At 35.8% G+C, this 22099-nt stretch overlaps 2 protein-coding genes and 1 long non-coding RNA gene across 4 annotated transcripts in view; all 3 read right to left on the minus strand.

The window, feature by feature from the left end:
- LOC6043836 (neurogenic protein mastermind) overlaps positions 1-14765 on the minus strand; it is a 253670-nt gene extending 238905 nt beyond the window's left edge. Inside the window, exons 1-2 of one of the 2 annotated variants that reach the window (XM_038253534.1) lie at positions 14357-14765; positions 6389-6994 (exon numbers count right to left, since the gene is read on the minus strand). The gene's annotated coding sequence lies outside the window, so the exon portion shown is untranslated. Of the gene's footprint in view, positions 1-6388; positions 6995-14349 lie in introns of both variants that reach the window. The other variant, XM_038253533.1, reaches the window with a different exon arrangement.
- Positions 14766-16762: 1997 nt separating this feature from the next.
- LOC6043823 (CD151 antigen) lies at positions 16763-18254 on the minus strand. The gene is given in 4 exon segments (XM_038258370.1): positions 16763-17040; positions 17042-17244; positions 17548-17943; positions 18005-18254. Coding segments are annotated over 4 exon segments (969 nt in total). The 5' UTR covers positions 18209-18254; the 3' UTR covers positions 16763-16874.
- A 2087-nt stretch (positions 18255-20341) lies between these two features.
- Positions 20342-20852, minus strand: LOC119767388. The gene has a single exon (XR_005277485.1). It is a non-coding gene; the product is annotated as an uncharacterized LOC119767388 (long non-coding RNA).
- Between the last annotated feature and the right edge of the window lie 1247 nt (positions 20853-22099).

Here is a 22099-nt window from a genome sequence, read left to right on the forward strand (position 1 = left end):
AACATTAAGTTCTCGATGGAATTACATGCTGATCCCTTAGTTCACATTTGAGATTAAACATTAAATTTTCTAAAGAAAAAAAAAAAAAACTGCAAAATGTTTTTATTTTTATAATTTATGTCCAATGTGCATACGACCTTTTCAAACGCCTCGCGCCAAAAACTTGGTTCGATCTTGGTTCGATTTTGACTTCACTCGCTTTGTATGTGGATGACAGTTGTGGAGTAACCGTGAGGGCGGTACGACCCCTTCCATTTTAACACATGCGAAAAAAGAGGTAAAAAAATTGATTTGATAGCGTACTAAGAATTCCGAAAAAACGTATTTTTCATCGAAAAAAAACACTAAAAAAGTTTAAAAAACTCTGGTATTTTCCGTTACTCAACTGTAAAAATATTTGGAACATGTCATTTTCGAATCTACATTGACCCAGAAGAGTCATTTTTTCATTTAGAATACAATTTTCCATTTTGAAATTTCATGTTTTTTTCTAACTTTGCAGGGTATTTTTTTAGAGTGTTACAATGTTCTGCAAAGTTGTAGAACATACAATTACAAAAATTTTGATATATTAACATAAGAGATTTGCTTGTAAACATCACGAATTATCGCGATTTTACGAAAAAAAGTTTTGAAATCAACTCTATTAAAAGTTATGGGCAGAAAACGATTCAAAAATACTCATTTTCAAATTGAGATGAAAGGAGTTAAACAAAAAAAACCTCCGAGATATTTTCAGCAAATTTACTCTACAATGTGTACTTTCAGATTCTTCTAAGAGCGAGGTCAAACTCCAGCACCTTTTCAAGTTATTCACATTTCAAAATGGCGTCTTTTTCGTCGTATTTTGGCTTTAACTTTGGTTTGAAAGATTCGATTTTCGTTCTCTTGGAAGATAAATGTGTGTTTTGATAAGCTCTACAAATGTCTAGTGGACACCAACTCGCTACGACAAAGCCTGAGTTAATAATTTTTTTAAATATTTTTTTTTTAATTTTTTATATAACTATTTTTTTTTAAAACGCCTCAACATAAATTACAGAAATGGCTCTAAAAACTTCCCGTTTGAAGATAGAGCTTTGTGTCCATGAGCAAAGTTGCTCAGAATGGTGTTCCCTACAATTTTTTTGAAGATACCAATGCGCCATCTCGTCATCCCGTCAAAATAAAAAAAAAAATCTGAACCATCTTAAAATTTGGGCCACCCTAATGTCCACCATTCCAAAAGATGCTCCTTTTGACCCTGATCATTTGTCCCGAAGATATCAAAGCTCTAAATCTTAACGTGTGGCCGCTATCAATTTTGTCACGCTAGATTTCGGTTTCGGACCACTGTGCAGTGGAGCAATTCAAGCAAAACAATGTTATAGGGCCAATGCAAAAAATGTCAAAAATGTGTATCTTTAAGATGAATTTTCTGATTGGTTTGATGTCTTCTGCAAATTAGTAGTAATTGATGTTAACTATTTAAAAAAATGGTGAATGGAAAAAAACATTTTTTTAATGTTTTAATGAAAAAAAAAATCTCAAAATTTGAACCATGCGCGAATTATGGACAAAAATTGTGCAGCAAAGGTATAATTTTTTTTTCTGAAAAATAAAGTTTTGAAAAATAGAAATTTTACTCGATTTTGTAACGACCTCAGTTCAGTCAGTAAAATCAAATTTGCAATCGAAAAGTACTGTTTCAAGTTAAAGCCACTGAAGGTAAAATTTTAAAAGAAAAAAACCAGTTTTTCGTTTTTTTTTCAATCCATCAAAAGTATTTTTTCAAAAGATAAGAAAGTTTCTAATAAAATTGTTTAAGAAACATAGATCATTGGACCTCTGGTTGCTGAAATACAGCGAATAAAAGAAAAGAAACAAAAAAATTTACGATTTTTAAGTCCATACAGTCCAATATCTCAGAAACTGATAATCATATGTTAAAAACATGAAGCATTTTTGAAATTTTCCGATCTTCAAAAAAAATTAAATTTTGGAATCAACGGGCGTAAAATTTAAAAATTTTACGTTTTGAAATAACAGGCTAAAGAAACCTGAAATATTTATGACCGAAAATCGATGTATTGTCATCGTTTGTATTGCGCTTTTTCCTGGTATTTGAGTTTTTAAAAATGGCACTCTTTTGGCTGTAACTTTTGGTAAACAAGTCCTAAATCATTTTATGAAATCGAAAATGTCTATTTTTCTTAGAGATTTCTATGTGCTGCCAACTTCACTTTTTCAGAAAACTCAATTCCTTAATCAAACACCACTTAATTTTTCAACCAAACCAAAATTGTCTCTTTCGACTATTTTTTTCTTAAAATGCAATATCCACTTAACTTTGTGATCTGAACCATTATTCAAAGATTTTCATTGTTTGAAACTTTAAAAACTTTAATTTTCCAACCTATCCCTAACATTTTAAAAGAGTCAAAATATGGTTCTACATTATGAGTTCTAAAATCTTTACCAAAATTTACTGTATCCCTCAATGCTGTTCCCACGACAAAAAGTCAAATCCCAAAAGTGCTTATACCCGACTGAAACCTTCAAAATGCTTGCTTTGATCAGTCGCGACAGAAACGAATAAAAAAATTCGAGTTAAAAGGTAAGGTAAAGTAGGCTAAGGTAGCAGGATTGCACCAACGAAACGATGAAAAGGCAAAATAACGACGACGACGAAGCAAGAACAAACGGATGCACATGTCAATAAAACGCGCACACGTGTGTAGCTGTGCTTGTGTGTGTTTGTGGTGACCCCATCGATGATCCTTCGGTGCGCAATTTTCGCTTGCTTTTGTTTCAGCGTGTATTACGAGAATTAACACACAAAATGACCGTCATTGTCTTGCGATCGCGTCGTCGTCGTCGTCATTATTATCATTCATCCTCGTCGTGGTGTTGCCTGGTGAGGGCAGCACAGAACACGCAGACACTGAGTTTTTTTTATTTCGCTTACTTTGTTTTGCATTGCATTTTGCTGACAAATCGATCGTCAAGTTGATCGGAAGCCGAGCGAGTGCGTCAATCGGAAGTTTTGATTTCTAAGTTTGACATCATTTTGATACGAAAAAAAAACATTTTAATTTATACCTCAAAACAAACCAAAAAAAATCATAATTCACAGCTGCAACCAATATGAGTAAAAATTTTCAAGTTCAAGCACGAAGGGCAAAATATAAACGGGGCCCATTCCAGGAAATGTCAGCGCTTCCCCTTACAAAAAAGTACAACAACAAAAAACAAACTCAACGAAAAGGACATTCCACACACTGCGCGCCGCACTGGCATTCGTGCGTCGCCTGCTTAGTTCGGGCCATGCTCGGGAATGTTCGGCTAACGCATCTTTCATGCTCTTTCTCTCTTGTTTTCGTCCCGTTTCGTACGCGTTTAATTCGTATTAAAGAATAAAATCTGATGTCAGCAAAAAAAAAACTTCCATTCTTTACTCCAGCGCGAACGTTAGCCTTTTTTCGAGCTCGAATCGTTTATTTCATGCAGATGACGACACTTACGTTCGACCCGGGCGACGCACGAAGAAGGTGTGTGGAGCGGAGCGAAAAAATACCGAGAAACGATCTTATGGCAACAGAGGGAGAGAGACAGAAGAGAAAAACAAAGCCGCAAACAAGTGTGAAAGGAAACGAACGTGTGTGTGCGCGAGCGCTCATACGTCGTCGTCGTTTGTAAAGAAGAATGGGGAAAGGGGAGAAAGAAAGCGAAGCAAAAAGTTGGATTTTTGATGGAAAACCATTGGCGAGGTTTATGGATCATCTTTTTTACTGTGGATTTTTTTATGGGGTTTCTGGCCTCGCCTGAAATGGGACGCGATTATGCGCGATGGCTTTGGAGACAAGTTGAGGAGTTTTAAAGAGTTTGTTTGAACATTTTTTTAACAATAAAAAAAATGGAATTTTAAACTGTTATGAAGAAAAAAAAACGAAACTTAATCCACTTTTAGGTGGTTGATTGCGTCCTTACATACATTTAAAAAAAATTGAAATTATTTTAACAAAAATTGCGGCATCCATTGTTCCAATATTATATTTATTAAATTCTTTAATTGGGGCACAATTGCTTATAGGACTTCTTCAAAACAAAAACTCTAGATATATATATATACCATGACGGGGGTTTTTTTTACTACACTTGAACTTGAACTTGACTTGAAAATATTTATTCTTTATTCGAAAACGTGCACCCTCTAAATGTTAACTTATATTTTCTTCTATAATTTTTTTCTTGTTTTAAAGTTGCAATACAATGCAATCCTGTTTTAGATTGAAACCCAATTCTGGCAACAATTTCTTCAAATAATTATGATTTTTGATCTCGTAATACTTTAAAAACATAAATTATTTAGTTATTACATTATATTATTTGATTACATCTGATTATATTTTGTAATCATCCTTCTTTTAAGGCTCTTAAAGATGCAAAAATTAAAAGTTTTTGGGTTTCATCGAGGTTTGGTCCTAAAATCGTTTTTTGTTTCAAGCTTCAAGTTACTTTTTTTTAAATTCTTGGGTAACCTATTTATTAATTTTTTGTCTTAAAAAAAATTAAATAAGATTAGTTTCTGATTATTTGCGAAGAAATGAAGAGACTGCTGTATAGAACTCAAAAAAAATGTTTTTCTTCTCATGCTAAATATATTACATATTTAATAAAAAAAATAATTTGAAATTTAATGCAAAAATTACTACAACATCTCAAAGACAAACAAAATGTAATTTTGTTAAGGGAATATAAAATCACAAAATTTGGTAGTACAGAAAATTCGATGAATCCACTAAAAATATTATTTTAAATCATTTCTAAAAATTCCATAAAGATATTTCGTGACTGAAATGAGCAAGAGACGATTTCAATTCTCAATTTTGCCATGCGCAAAGTGAACTGTCAAACTTTGTGAACGTTTTTCTCTAAACACCGAGGTGATTTACGGGGGCCACGATATCTCGAGATGGGGTGGACCAAATTGGCTGAAATTTGGGATGAAGACGCTCACGATATATCTCGTGTGCATGACAAAGCCCGATTTTGAAATTAAGCATTTTTAAAAAATACAAAAATCTAAAACTGACGACTTTTTACCAATCACCAAAAATTTACCATAGGATTTGAACACTTTTTTCGTGGTTTCCATTATCATAACCGCTTGTTCACGATTTTGGGAACTCTTTTTTTCTCCGTGTAGAAATTTTGTTTTGGTTTTTTCTTCATAAAGTATTTATAAATTGCAAAAAGTCGAAATTATTCGAACATGTTCGCTTTCAAATGCCAATAACTTGAAAACTCATCATTTAATCAAAAAAAAGTATAAGTATATTTAAGATTTCGTTCATTCTTAATTCAAAATTAAAAACAAATATCATAGGATTGTTCATCATACTAAGTTCTATCGCAAAAAAAACCTTTTTAGTCCTTTCAAAAAAGCAAAAAATAAAATCAGAATTTTAAAATGTGCATATTTTGGGAAATTAACTTTTAGCGATAGAAAGTAAAATAATCAAATCATGTTTTCAGCCGCGTGCCTATCTTTAATCTCAAAAGTCTAAACCATCTAAAATCCATTCTCCAGATGCATAAAAATATTCACATGCCGTCACTCAAAAATGTATAGAGGCTTGCATGAAAAAAAAATGATGCAAAATGGCAGGGCTAAAATTTCAAATCAAATAAAAAATAAAATAAAATTTTTGGCTTTTCGATGTAGACCCGTACGTTCTTGAAAATTAAAGATAATTGTTTTTATTTTTATGATAAATAAAAAAAACATGAAAAAACAGAGATGTTAAATTTTTTGTAGAACAAAAGATGTTTTTTTATTTCAAAATGGGATCCTAAACAAAAAATAAGACAAATCGAGAACAATTGGGTCCTAAAATGAAGCTTAGATTAGATTAGAGCTTAGTTTAAAATGGATTGTTAAATCAATTTTGAAAAATTAGCCTCGCGGTCCTTCTTGACAGAATAGCTCCTACTTGACAGCTCGTTCCAAGGGAACCATAGTTGATCCATCGAAAAAATGTTGTCTTGTCAAAAAAAAATTGCAAAAAAATTAAAAAAAAAGTGATTAAAAATGGGTTTTAATCGTCTTATAGGAGCGGTCGTGGCTGAGTTGTTACGATGTTCGCTTTAAAAGCGAATGGTCCTGGGTTTTATACCCATCTGCTCCCAACGAGAAAGTTATGGACTCATAAAAATTTGAATTAATTGAAAAACTTGAAGCTCACGGCGGGGTTCGATCCCCTGTTATGGTTTTTATAGATTTTTCAATAAAATATTAAAAAGCTAGTTATCTGGTAACCCTGTTCTGGAATATCAAACCTTTCGTAAAATTCTGGAAAAGTTACGAAAGAAGTTTCAAATAAATCAAATCATTTCTTCAACTCACCAGTTCAAACACCGAAACTCCTATCAAACTCGATCACTCAGTTCGATCGCGTTTCGCTGAGCCAGCACCCGTCGCCAAAGGCAAACATCAAAACAAATCCATTGGCGTTCTTTGTTGCACTGCTGTTGTCGCCCGTGTTGTTGTTGCTGTTGTTGCACTGCACTGTCGTCACATTTCGCGCATCGCAGTTGTCACGCGCGCACCACTTGGATCTACTTTTGTTTAACTTTTTCACTTCTTCTCCTTCAACTTTTTCTTCTTCTTCTTTTTTTTTGCAATGCAAATGCACTGTCGTTGCGCGCACAAATTGGAATAATTAAGTGGTAATCTTTCACATTTTCACTCGCCCTGACCGGGTTGCCAACCCTGACGACACAATTTGACAACTTTATTTTTTTGCAGCGACACAATTTTCAATTTTCTCTTTCACAATGTTGGAGCGGACTTACTTTTTGTGCGCAAAACTAACTTATTTTTTTTCTAGGTTAATGTCGCGCTTCCCCTTAATCCACGTTCCACGCACAGGTTTCACTTAATTAATCGCGCGCCAATCACTCTCCGCTCTTCGCAAAAGTAAATATTTCCCCCTTCTCCGTTTTTGCTTTCCTGTGAAACAGAGAGAGAGAAAATTGAAACTCATCAGAAATCAACAAACGAAACAAGAAAGTATCAAAATAGCCTTCTTTCTTCCCTTCACCGCAAGATTTCAAACAGTCAGTCAGTTGAGGTTTTTTTCTGTACTTTTTTTTTGTTTTGCTTTTTTCTTTGAGTGTGTGTTGCACAGTGAGAAAAAGTTGCCAAAATATTTTTTGGTTATTTAAAAATTAAATCTTAAAAGTCTAAATATCAACAATTCGCACCGTGCACACTGGTCTCATTTGCAAGTGTCAGTCAGCTTCTATTGTCTGTTTAGTTTAAATCTCCAAAAAAAAATCGCTGAATGACCAAAAAGGAAACCGGTGTTTTTTTCTATGTTTTAAACCCATCGTCACAGTTGGTTGTATTGGTGGAGGTATTGAATCGGTGTGTGAAGCAATTTCTTGTATGGGTGGTTTATGTTTCTCACAAACACAAGCAGGCTGAATGGCTAATCGAGCAGTATTTTCACATCGGAGCAAATCTTGTTTTTATTTTGCTTCCCCTTTCACCGCAGCGGCAAGCAAGCTTGCTGTTGCTTGCTGCTCTCAAGAGGAGATCTGTTTGAGTCATGCAATGAATGTAGTGTAGTGTAAGGTATCGATGATGGAAGGTTTTTTTTTTTGGAAGATCAACTTGAAGAGATTTTAATTGTAATTTGTTGATTTTTTCAATTCTTGAACTTGAATAATATTCAAAGTAAATAATCAAAAAAATTAGGCTTTTTGAACATCTTCATTTCACAATTAATAAAATTTATTGAATAATAAACTAGTAGTGAAAATCTTAACAAAATTTTGCATGATTTGATACCCATAATTAAAATTATGAAAATATGAGTAAATGGAAAAATACGGATTTTTGTAAAAAATTCAGTAGTTTATAGCAAAACCCAATTTGTTACCAATATTTAAAAAAAATATGAAATTAACTTTATCAATCAATATTATGTTGAATTTTCATTGCATTTACAAGGAATATAGTTTTTGATAATGCAGCTAGTTTCAAAGCATAAGTACAAAAAATAAAATAAAAAAAGAACTCTATTTTTTTCGGAAAAAGTCAAATTTTCATTATTTTCAAAATGGTTATCAAACGAAGCGAATTTTTTTAAAGCTTTTTCACTTTTATGAGAGGTATTTTTTGTTAGAATACTAAAATTTCAGAAAATTTCCAATTTTACCGAATACACTAAAAACTTGCATAATTTGCAATTTGGGTATCAGACAAAGCGAAATTTTAAATGTATTTTTGTATTGGTTTGACTTCGAAACACAAAAATGTTCATAAAATACTGTATTTTTTTAAAGGACTAAAATTTTCATAATTAGCAAAATTTTTAGTATTTTCGAAAAATACAGAATTTTGTAAAAAACATGTTTTTAATTCCAAAAACTTAATGTCTACGAAATTTCAAACTTTTTGTTACGCATACTAATTTTTTTGAAAATTTTAGCGTTTATGAAAAAGCGATATTTTATATTTTTTGTTTAGTATTTTAGCATTGAAATTTACTACATAGTCAAAAAATATATTCCTGGTGAAAGCATTGAAAATTTAAGTATATTCTTAGTAAAAGCATCCAACATATTGAATCGTTGAATACTCAAAAAGCAATTTATAAAAATTATAGTACTTTAAAAAAACGTTATTCTGTGGAAATTATAGTATTTCATTCCAAAATCTCTAAAACATTGCAAAAGCATAAAAATTATGAACTGTTTCATACCCATATCTCAAATTATGAAAATTTGAGTACTTTAAAAAATACAATATTTTGTGAAAATTTTAGTTTTCATATAAAAGAGTCTAAAACAGTTAATTGGCTTGCAAAATTTCGAATCGTTTGATACTTATAAATATTGCCACTTATGAATTTTTTAGCATTTTCGAAAAAATACAGTATTTTGTTAAAATTTGAATGTTTTACTTTAAAAAACTCAATTCGAGTTTAAAGCATACAAATTTGGCAAATACAAATTCTAAACTATGGCAAATACAAATTCTAAACTATGAACATTTGAGTACCTACATCCAAAAAATACGGTATTTTGTGAAAATGTTAGATTTCTTTAAAAAAAATGTCTAAAACAGTTAATTGGCATGCAAAATTACTATCATCTAATACTCATATTGCTACGCATGGAAATGAAGAAATGCGGTATTTTGTGAAAATTTAAGAATTTCACCTTTTAAAAGTCTACTAAGTTGAAAAGCATACAAATTTTGCAGAATTTCAAATTATGAAAATGTTAGTAATTGCGAAAACATACGGTCGCTTTTATTTTTTGAGTTTTTTAAGTCCAACTTACTACATTATTATAAAATAAGTTCTTAGTAAAAGCATTGAAGCATATAACATGATATTGATTGATCAAGTCAATTTAAGATATCGAAATTACGATAATGACGGATTATCGTTATCGTCGCGACGCTAACGGTAATCATTTTCACTATAGTTAGACGCCAAAATTATCGAAAATAATTCTATCGATTAACAACCTTGTAAACGCATTAGTAAATTAACAATCTTTACAAAAGTTCATCATTTAGTACCCATATTTCAAATTATGCAAATAATCAATTGAGTAATAAAAAAAAGGTATTTTGTGAAAATTTGTGTTTTTACAAGTGAAATGATTAAAGATTTTTTGAAATTCTTTACAAAAGTTTGCGTCGTTTGATACTGATTCTTTTCTGTTATGAAAGATATGGTACATTATGATTACATATTCCAGATTTTTTTTAAATTCTTGCAAAATTTGGTGTAGGCTAGGAATTTAAAATATAATTGATTGAAAAATTTAATATATGATACTGAAACCTCTAATCGAGTAATAATCTTTAATCATTTTGTGTCGCTTGATGCATTGCATAAAAAAACAAATGAAAAAATCAAGGGGAAAACCACTCTTCTCATTGCCCTCGAGTAGGCTGTGCCCTAAAGTTGCCCAAACGTGCCCGAAGGTGCCCGAATGTTGCCCAAATGTGTCCTGAAGCTTATCAAAATAAATAATTTGTGTACGATGCTTAGCAACACTGTTACTTTGTTTTCACTTTTTTGGACTGCTGTCGGTTTGTGTTGTGAATTTTTCTCTGAGGTCAAACAGCTGCTCAAGGAATCATACCTCCTGTGGAAGCGCCACAATTCTAAGCAAAGGAAGAACCACCGAAAGCGCTTTAAGTCGCGATATCCTATTCCCCGCGATCCTGAGATTGTCGCAAGCATTCCCACATGAGGAAATCTCGCGTGTCTGTGGTGCCGATCCCTATGAAGCGCTGGTGAGATCGATTGTAAAGACATCAGGAATGTAATCAAAGCTTGAATTTTAGTGAATTAAATTATTTAAATAACTTTTGCTTAATTTTAGGGCATGTCAACGACGTGTTGGTGTCGGAGCAACAGGTTTTCCGAAGGGCCAAAACTGGCTGGCGATCAGCACTTTGGCATGATGTCTCACGTTGTATCCGGATTAAGTTCCAACACTACCTGAACACACCAAGATGTTAGCGTCGGAAAGTTTAACACTTCCTGTCAGGAGCTGCGAGCGTTATTCGTCGCCACTACTCAGTTCAAGATGGTCCCGGCCTCAACGCAAGTTGCGGTACAAGGACAAGAAGCCGTTTGCCTGGTGCAGTGCAATTTGTACATTCAAGACATATTCAACAAGCTAGTTTTATTTTTATTCACACAAAACAATATTTATTTATAACGACATTTTTTGAATATAATAAAGAACACATGATCAACAAATTTGCAGAACTTCGTCGCATCTCAGTGCTGGGATTTTAAAATCACAAATTGTATCAAATTTACTTCAAGCTGATTCAGCACAACTTCCAGTATTTCGTCGAGGTCCTTCTTTACTGGCTATCGATTTCACTGCAGTGTCGTAGTACTTTAAACCAGCACGACCGTGGTCTTGACTGATCGTCGGTCATGCAAGTGAAACCTTCCGGCAGGACGACCTGGTCGGGTTTGTTAATTTGTCGCGCTGTGTATGTTCACTGATGGAGGGGCCAAACTGAAATACGCCAACCCAAATTAGAAAACATTGGTCTCTATATGCTACCTTTTTATTAAACTCTGATTGATCACCTGAGCTTTTCACACGTCTACGAGAGTCAGTAATTCCGTCGACGCAATTCCCTGAATCGGAAAACATTCCGAAAAACTAAACCAATTCATTCAACCAATTTTTGAAATCTGATTGTCATGTTTGTTTCTGTCTGTTTATGTAAATGTCAAAATTTTAGTCAAAGGTGCCCGAGAGTGTGCCCTAGGGTGCCCGATGACGTGCCCGATGTTGCCCAGGAGTGCCCAGGGCTCTTTGATCAGAGTGGTTTTCCCCTTGGAAAAAATATTGAAAAAATTTAGTATTTAATATAAATACAGCAGTAAAAAGTTTCAAATACTCAAGCTCCTTAATATTATACCATTTATTGTTGTTATGAAGGATCAACCTTTTGCTTTTTGTAGCATATAAAACTCACAAAAACAGTGTTTCTGGAGCAACACGAGAAAAGGGCGGATAAACATTTTTACAACTGGAACTATTTGGCAAATTCCAATCCAACAGGTAACTTTTTCACAAAACTTGAATTATAAAACAAAAGCTGGCCTTCCGAGCTACCTTTCAACACTGTGGGGCTTGTTAAATATTGATCTGTTGGCTGAGAATTGCCATAACAGTTCTGGCTGTCAAAATGCTTATGTGTCCTTTTCAAATGTTGCTCCAGGTGTAAAATAATAGAAATAATCGATAATCTGTTCGAAGTCATACCATTTTTTTATGAAAATAGTTCAAGATAAGCTGTATGAAACTATTGACAGGTTGACGAAAGTATTTGTTTTATCAAAAATATTATTAAAAAAATAATTAGAAAACAATATTTAACGTCACACTGAATCTTTAAAAATACATTAAAACTTACAAAAAATTTACTTCTAACGTATAATTCTGCTTAAATTATAAAGTAAATAAAAAAAAACATTTTAAAAAGACACTTTTTATAGTTTATGGATGGGTATTTTGATTAAATTAGAAAATATTACGAGAATATGAATGTAACAGGCAGTCAATCAATGATGCAAAAAATATATGTCGAAACATGTTGCAATTTCTAAAAGCTTATCAGTTGAAAGAAAAATTTGCAGACATTTTGAAAGTATTTTCCGGTACACCCAAAGGAAAAATATATCTCAAAATCTGCAACATTGGATTTGCTGCAGAAAATGTCATATTTTATAACATTTTTTGCAGCAAGCTTGTAGATCATTTTTGCCCGCGTGTAAAAATTTCAGCGATCTGCAGTTCTCACCAACACATATAAAGCTGGCCCGTCCCCGAGCAACACTCCAAAGAGAAGCATATGTTGGTGCTCTTTCACTCAATTTTCATCAAGCGTCCATGGCGTGGTGGTAGCGTGTCGGATCAATAACCAAGAAGTTGGTAGTTCAATCCTCGTTCTGCTAAGTGTTTTTTTTGTGAAATACAACCAAAAAGCCGTCGGTAATGTCGATAATTGTCGGTAACGGGCAAAAATGTCATACTCCTATATCGCAAAAAATGCATGAGGACAGATTTCATGCAGATTCTGATATACTTTCATGCCGCCATGCATCACAATCATGCGACTGCCAGTTGGGTGTATGTAATCTCTTAAGGTAGTAAAATGATGAATTTAGCGAAAAGAGAGTAGCTCTCTTGAACAGCTAAAAAAGCAGTAATCAAGCTACGTGTAAAAGGCCTGGGTGTAAAATAAATATTGCATTATTTTATGCAATTTTATGTGATTTTACACCTTGAAATATGTAGCCCATCAGTATGGGAAACCTACTTGACCGAAATGTCAAGCTCATATCTCGGATTAGTTTTTAAAAAGCCGTAAGAGCCATTGGTAAACAAAGTCCTTTTTGCATCGGTATTTGACCAACTTACGAAAAACTAATATCAAAAATGTTTGAGATTGTTCATCTACACGTCCTTCAAGTGCCTCAAACTAAAAATAAATGAAATTTTGCTTCATTTTGGAGTAAAACCAAAATAAGTGTCAGAGGTCACGGTGGCTCTTACGGCTTTTTGAAAACTCACCCGAGATATATGCGTTTATCCTTACACCTTTTCATTGGTCTGATGGCCGAGTGGGCTAAGGCGCCAGTCTTTACTGTTGGTGCTGGGTTTGAATCCCGTTGGTTGCATTTTTTGTGTTTGCATAAAATGTACATGCAGTGTGTAATATTAAGTGTTTATTTTGACGAAGGTGATGTGCAAGCTTTTGCATGCGATTTTACCATCGGATTTTTTGCTGTGTGCTCTCTGTTTTGGCTCAAGTCCAATTTCTGCTCAGAATAGTTCATATCAATTCGTTACCAACTCAGTTCAGCCTTCTTAATTTGTAAAAAAATTGATAATTTTAGATTTCTTTTATATTTTGAATTACTGAGTTGATAGTATTTAATTAGGGAGTATTTTTCTAAAGACTTTCTCGCTTCATCATCCAAATTTGACATTCAAAACTAAATTCTAAATCGATCCTCTCAACACCATTGCTACTTGCATCATTCCTAACGCTGTCAAAATAATAAATCAACAGTTTCGGGTTCGATTCTCGCTTCAGCCACCGACACTACTGTGACGACTTCACCGACACGGGGCTCGCCACATTCGTCGCCGGTGGTTCAACGAAGGTTCCTGCTGCTGCTGCTCGAAAGCGCCTGGAGCCTGTACCCACTCTAGCAAGCAAGCGCAACCATTACGCTTCACGCGCTATCTCTTTCGTCGCAATCTGTCCTGCTCACTCGACTTGATCTGCTGTCCCGCTCTAGCAGTCTGCTCCGTTCCAGTAAGAGGGGTGAATAGGTCGCGCGCGTACTTTCTGAGGTACGTTTCTGTACCATCCACCACACCACTCTCACTCTGTCCCACTCGTTCTGCTCTTCACCCAACCTCTCGCAACGTACTCCGTACTGACAGCCGAGCGGAACTGTCAATTAGCGCCACCACCGACTCAATAACCCCAAGGCTGTATATCAAAGGTACTCGTCATCTTGCTTTATATTAGTGTGAGTGCATGACTCTGTGCCACTAAAACCAAAACAATAACAAAAGAACAATGGACCGTGCCAGGAAAACCAAAACATAAACAATGTCAGTGTCAGTGGAGTGAGAGAGTCAGAGATAGCGATTTTGACAACCGCACTACTACACACTCAATCGCGAGTACCTTAGGTAGAAAGCCATGCAATAACCCCATCACTGGTACCACAACAATCCCGATTCTATTGCTCATTTTGCATAACATCAATGAAAGCTAACACTCACTTGTTACCGTTTGCATACAACCAGGCTGAACTCGTCAGCAGCGTTCACCGCTGCGTATCCTGGTCGAGGTTTCTTCTGCCGGAGTCTTCCTAGGTTCTTCGAACCTCCGGTGTCCGTGAAACAACCACCCGAAAGGATTCCTCACACAACCCTCTCCTTTAGCAACAGGCCTTCGACGTTATCGTCACCGCACTTAACTCCCTGTCTCCCTTACTCTTGCACAGTCCTGCCTTTACACTGGATTCACCCTCCTATAAGCCTTCGCGCGGTCCGTCTTTCCGGACCTCTCAACGACCTGACGAACGTGAACGTGAATGCGCGCGTACCTCTCTTGCCTTCGAACGCTGTCGAACTACTAGCGCACCGCTTGTACTGCCGCACACGGTTGACCCTCGGTGTTCTGCTCTCCTTCATCCACTGCGCTGTTCCCCATTTGTATTCGTTCTGTTGCTGCTCGAGCAACACCAATACCAACCTACCCTGCAGCGTTCGTATTGGTGCGCTCTGAATCCCATTTCATTCATAATTATTATCGGCCGGTCCGCTTTGGTCGGCGTTTCGCATCGTAAGTTATGTTTTGCGTTTGAGGTTTGTTTCTCGCTGTCAAGCGGCTTGTTGGAACTGTCAAACGGGCGTTGCAGTTTGCGACCGAGGAGGAGCGTTTGCGCTAACGCTTCTCGAAGGAGGCTGCCGTCACGCGAACATGTTACAACAGGGTTGTGATTCTGAAGTTTGACGTTTGCAGTATTGAGAACTGTTTTGATTTGGCTAGTAGATGGTCGCTGTTGTAAGTATGGCTGTTTAAAATAAAATGTTAATATTTGAATTTCTTTCAGGACATTGCACGAGAAGTCAATGGAGAATTTCCATTCGAGCAGTTTTTGCTTTTATCTACAATGTATTCCTTAAGGGAGAACTGTCATTTCTACCACACGAATCGGATGCTCCATTGGTTAGTGATTCAAGGAAATCGGTATTTAATATAAATGTAACCCAATCGACTAACGAGAAAATGAAAATTTATTGTATTTACATTGAAAATAAATATAATTTAGTAAATTTAAGAGAGTTTGAATTAGCGTTACAAATCCTACATAATATGAGATAAGAAATTAAAAATCTAGATTATAAACAAAGATAACGTTATAGGGAAAAGTGGGGAAAGCGCAAGAGGAACAAGCATTTTTTTACAGGTCGATTTGGACTTAAGGGTAAAAAATAACAGTTATGAGGGTCAAAAAGATACCAATTTAAAACTTAAAAATCTTGAAAAGGCGCATGCAAAATTTTAAGCACTATTTGAAAGAGGAGATCCAACACTACAAACGCTGAAAAATTCACTGGGGTGTTTTTCTCGAGATATCTTCATTTGAAAATATCAATTTTTGATAATTTTATGACCAAAAACCGATTTTTGGCTCAATTCGGAAGGCAGATTCAGATTCAGCCGTCAAAATACATGGAAAAAATAAAGTTTGACAATTTTTGAATTTCGTTAGGGTGGTACCATAAAGTTTACCCAAGAAAGTATTTTTCTGAAAGTTCAGAAATTTTGATCCTTTGGTCGTTTGTTGTGGCTCGTGCACTGTTTTAATGTGTAATGTAATGTAAATGTAAAATAAAGATCCAAGCCAGATAGTGCCTTTCATCATAAAAATATTTATAAAGAAAATAAAAAACTATCATTTCTGGAGTTTTTTTTTCTTGAAATGGTCCAATAAACCAAATTTTCAGTTTTTGCTTTTTGGGTGTTTTTTAATAACCTTGACTTAAAGCGGTTTTAAAAACAATCAAAAAGCAAAAACTGGAAATTTGATTTATTGGACCTTTACAAAAAAAAAAAAAAAAAATCTCCAGGTTTTAGCAATGCACAATCCACAAGATGTTCAAAAGGGTTTTCCGGAAAATACTTTCGAAGCACACGAATAGGTTTAAGGGTTAAAATTTTGAAACTGGCCAAAAATTACCTAATTACTGAAAATTTTTCGTTAAATTTGGATAACTTTTTAAAGCGTTTTTTTAATTCCAACTGAAATAATCAACTCTCTGGGAAATTGCAGATTCTAAAAGAACTTTTAACTTCACTTATATTAATATGTCTCTAGATTTTTGACAATTGATTATCGGGAAATGGACATTTTAAAACTTTTTCTTTGATGAAATACAATTTTTCCGGAATTTTTAATTCGTCATCAAATCGTTGTAACACCGAATTCTTAAAAACATGTCTTAGTAAAAATCCAGAAAAATAAAAGGGGTTGGCAGGCCCACCATTACGAGATATCGAAAAGAGATCCTTGGATTCGTGTTCAGGGACTAAAATCATCCCTTAGATCAAACTTCGGGGCAATTGCTGTGTGAGTTGGCGAAGAATGACTTTAATATATATGGATCAGTCATCAAAACAAAAACGTTTTTTTCACAACTTAAATTTTATTTTCAAATCTATCTTTAAGTCTATCAAACCGTCCTTAAATTACTAGAAATAAAGGTACTCAGAGCACGTCCACGTGCAGAGTGCCCTCCTACACGAGGTAACTCTTGGAAATCTGATAGTAGTGCGATCCCGTGTTGAACGGAATCTCGTGCCTCGATTTGGTAAACTCCTGCGGTTGAATGTACGACTCGCGGATGGTCGGCACCGGAATCGGCGTCGGCAAATCGCGCTCGTAGATGTTATCTCGCACTATGGTGACCTGCCGGACGCGGTAGCGACGACGGTGGCTGCAACCGGTCCGGATTGATCCCAACAGAGGCAGGTTTCCGGGGAAGTTTTGTACAGCTGAGGATGATGCTGAGGAGCACGCAGAACTCGACCACTGCTACGATGAGGCCGGCGCAGAGAAACAGGAAGTACTGCTCGCGGTACCACACTTCAATCTTGTGCAGGCAACCCTGGGGAAGAACGATCGAAACGTTGAGAAATGGTACACTCAAACCCCGATGGTTTGACACCAACTGTTGTCAGACGAACGGGGTCACTTTTTAGTTTGACACCCTTTTTACACAGAGTTCACACACACTACCAAACGTTTGTGTTGATAGTGTTCGTGAGCGCTTTGTAAAAAGTGACAGTTCGTCACTTTTTAGTTTGACTTCGACCAACCAACGGGGTATAAACATAAAAAGTGTCAAACGAAAAAGTGACCAACCACCGGGGGTTGAGTGTAAAAGCATTAGCAAGTGTTGTTGACTTACATCCAAGTGTCGGTTGCCTTCGTAGTCGTGCGGTTGAAGCGCTTGGCAGAGGGTCAGATTCGTCGGGACCGGATCCAAGTAGGCGGAGAACTCGAACCGGTTCTGCAGCTTGCAGCAGGTCAACGGAACGGTCAGTTCCTTCTTGCCCAAACTCTGCAGCTTCCACAGCGAAGTGTCGTAGTTGATGGCCGTATTGACGGCGCAGCACTCGAAGATGGTTTGGGCCAGGTCCATGGCGGCGGTGAACTGCTCGTGACCGGGCACGCCGTAGCTGCCCTGCAGCACCTTCACCATGGCCGTTTCGTCCAGGTTGAGACCGAGACACTGCGGCCAGGCGGTAATCATGAGGCACACGCCGAACTCGCCGATCAACAGCGATAGGATTATGAGAAAGTACTGTAAATACATTGAAGATATTAGCAACCAGACGATCAAAGTAACCACAGGAAGAACTCACGATCGTCAGCACACAGTAGGTGTTCATGCAGGAGGCCCAGCAGCCGAGCAGGGCAGCAGTTATGGCGATCAGGCCTGCTATGGTGAGGGCTAGGGCGACATAGTAGAAGAGGGGTTGCTCAAGCTCTGACAGGGCGGTTTTGTGCTGCTCGGTGGCGGAGATTAGTAGGCGGGACAGAAGGATCCGGGGCCCGTCGGTGAACATGTAGAACCCGGTGGCGAGCAGGGTGACGCCGCATAGCTGGAAGGGGAAACGGAGAAATATGTTGAGATTGATTTCTTATATTCTACAAGATCCGACAGCTGTAGAGCAGTTCTCAGGATTTCGGTCATTCGATTTTATCCGACTGAAACTTTTTGTGTTCGGTATGCCTAAAGAAGTTATTTTGCATCATTAGTTTCCATATAATTTTCCATACAAATTGGCAGCTGTCCATACAAAATGATGTATGAAAATTCAAAATCTGTATCTTTGAAGGATTTTTGATCGATTTGTATCTTCGGCAAATAGGTAGACGGCTACCGAAAAAATATCACGGTAAAAAAATTTGTGATTTTTTTATTTAACTTTTATCACTAACTTGATTTACAAAAAACACTTTTTAATTTTTTTTTTGATATGTTTTAGAAGGCATAAATGCCAACTTTCAAATTTCAGGTTGTGCAAAATCACTGACTGAGTTATGAATTTTATCAATACTGATTTTTCAAAAATCGAAATTTGTCGTAAATTTTCAACTTCATTTTTCGATGTAAAATCAAATTTGCAATCAAAAAGTACGTACTGAAATTTCATAGTGTACCGTTTTCGTTATAGCCATATTTAAGTGACTTTTGAAAATAGTCGCAGTTTTCATTTTTAAATTAGTGCACATGTTTGCCCAGTTTTGAAAAAATATTTTGAAAAGCTGAGAAAATTCTCTATATTTTGCTTATTTGACTTTGTTGATACGACCTTAGTTGCTGAGATATTGCATGCAAAGGTTTAAAAACAGAAAATTGATGTTTTCTAAGTTTCACTAAACAACCCACCATTTCTATCGTCAATATCTCAGCAACTAATGGTCTGATTTTCAATGTTAATATATGAAACATTTGTGAAATTTTCCGATCTTCGAAAAATATTTTGGAATTTTCAAATCAAGACTAACATTTCACAAAGGCCAAACATTCAATATTACGCCCTTTTAAAATGTTTGTCTTGATTTGAAAATTCCAAAAATATTTTTTTCGAAAAGATCGGAAAATTTCACAATTGTTTCATATATTAACATTGAAAATCGGACCATTAGTTGCTGAGATATTGACGATAGAAAATGGTGGGTTGTTTGGGTGAAACTTAGAAAACATCAATTTTCCTGTTTTTAAACCTTTGCATTGCAATATCTCAGCAACTAAAGGTCGTATCAACATAGTCCGAATAAGCAAAATATAGAGAATTTTCTCAGCTTTTCAAAAATATTTTTTCAAAACTGGGCAAACATGTGCACTAATTTAAAAATGAAAACTGCGACTATTTTCAAAAAGTCACTTAAATATGGCTATAACTTGAAAACGGTGCACTTTATCAAAATTTTAGTAAAGTACTTTTTGATTGCAAATTTGATTTTACATCGAAAATGAAGTTGAAAATTTTACGACCAAAATTTCGATTTTTTGAAAAATCAGTATTGATTAAAAAATTCATAACTCGGTCAGTGATTTTTGCACAACCTGAAATTTCTGAAAAGTTGGCATTTTATGTCTTCTAAAACATATCAAAAATAAAAAAATTAAAAATAGTGTTTTTTTGTAAATCAAGTTTTAGTGATAAAAGTTAAATAAAAAATCACCAAATTTTTTTACCGTGTATTATTTTTCCAGTGTAGTCCGTATCCATACCTACAACTTTGCCGAAGACACCAAATCGATCAAAAAATTCCTTCAAAAGATACTGATTTTTGAATTTTCATACATCATTTTTGTATGGACAGCTGCCGAATTTGTATGGAAAATTATATGGACAAACTAATGATGCAAAATGGCTTCTTTGGGCATACCGAAGGCACCAAAAAAGTTTCAGCCGGATTAAAAAATACAAAAATTAAAATTGAAGAAAAAAGACCGATTTCGTAGAGAATTGCTCTGTACGGAAAAATCTGACCCGACCTTCGTCAAGCTATTCCCGTACCTTTTCCTAGCCCACTTGATAAGGTCGGTTAACATTGTAAGGTCGGTCAAATGATGCATAGCTTTCTCAAGATAACTAGTAGATTTTAGAGTTACAAAAGATCTACTATCAATGCATATTTTGGGGAGAAAATGGTGGTTATAAAAATGACTCAGTTTTTTTTAGGTGTTTAAGTTTCAATGTGAAAACGAACCGTCTTTATTTCTATTTCTCTCATTTGATTGAACAAAATTTGTCTAAATTTTATCGGTAGAGAATACTTTTTATCAAACCGTCAGCAACAAAAATAAACTCTTAAGCCACTGTCATCCCACTTTGCATAAAACACTCGTAAAGCTTGGAGCTCTTCTTGCAGTAATCGTCTCCGTACTGTTCCGGCACGATCGACCCAGCACATGCCAAATAGCGACCCTTGAATTCCTGGAAATCGGCATCGGTATCCTCGTCGACCCACCAAGCCCTCAGTTGCTCCATGCTGATCCCCGTCTCGTCGTCGTACATCCCGGTGATGATGCCGACGCATCGGGTAATGCACGCCGACTTCGGGTCCGGGCTGAAGTGGTCCTGGCCGTGAGGCGCGCCGACTTCCGGGCTAACGCGCGGCAGTTTGTGGCAAGTGCTGGACACTTCTCCCCAATTTGGTTGCTCGGAGGTAGCGGTGGAGAAGCGGATGATCTGCGAAGTCAAGTAAAGAATGTTGGGATTCGAAGCACGGTAGAGAATTTAGTTACGGAGGCAAGAGCCAGCAGGGTGATCGGTGAGCACTTCATCTTGGAACTTATGCAGCTGAACTATCATGTCTGTTATAGTTGGACTGCATCTTATACTGAAACTATTGTTTGGTTTTGTATTACATTAGTAAATGATATAATAATTAATCTCAGTTTGCCAGGATTTGCTAGGTACATGAACAATAACGTTTGTTTCAATAAGGAAAGTATACACGCCGCACAGGACAAACATACATCAGAATCTGTCATAGCGGAATTGCTACAACAAATGATACCTTTTATAACAGATTTTGCAGCAAGCCCGTACATATATAATTTCTGCCCGTGAATAAATATGTCAGCGAACTGCATTTCTCACCAACACATGTAATGCTGACGCGTTCTCGAGCAACACTCCAAAGAGAAGAATATGTTGGACAGAGATGTCTCACACAACTCATAAAGTGTCCATGGCGCGGTGGTAGAGTGTCGGATCGGCAACCAAGAAATTAAATCCTCGTTCTATTACGATTGTTTTTCTGCAATACAACCAAACAGTCGTCGGTAATTTCGATAATTACCCCTAAATGTCATACCCCTACATCGCAAAAAAAATGTATGAGGACAGTTTTCATGCAGATTCTGATATACTTCCATGCAGATGTGTAGCAAAATGGTGCGACCGCCGATTGGGTGTGCTTGAAACTTTTGTGGCCGTTTGGATGATCTACGCCGTTGAGGTGGTCCATAAAATGGCAATTTTCCAGGGCTGCGGAGTCGGGTCATATTTTAAGCGACTGCGACTCCGGCTTTCTGGGATTAGCCGACTCGACTCCGACTCCGGCTTTCAGATCCAACTGACTCCGACTCCGACTCCAGCTTTGAAAAATTGGTGGCTCCGACTTGACTCCGACTCCACATATTTTTAAATATTTCAAAAGTTAGTTTACTATTATTTCGAAAACATTTATAAATTGGATTATTTAAAAACTCTTAATGTGGAAAACCGGAAAGAAGTTTCTAGTTTTACAAGTTTTAGACGTTATTGAAACAGAAATAAAAACGCCAGTTTTGAAGGTATTTTCAGAAGAACAAGAACAAATTGATTAAAAGCTAAAATAATTAATTGTTATTTTTTAATGATCATTAAAAGAAAACTGGCCTTAATGATTGATTTTACATATAAATTCAATTTGCTCACTTTTAAGTTGACATT

This window comes from Culex quinquefasciatus, chromosome 2 (assembly GCF_015732765.1).
Source record: "Culex quinquefasciatus strain JHB chromosome 2, VPISU_Cqui_1.0_pri_paternal, whole genome shotgun sequence".
Taxonomy (NCBI): Eukaryota; Metazoa; Arthropoda; class Insecta; order Diptera; family Culicidae; genus Culex; species Culex quinquefasciatus.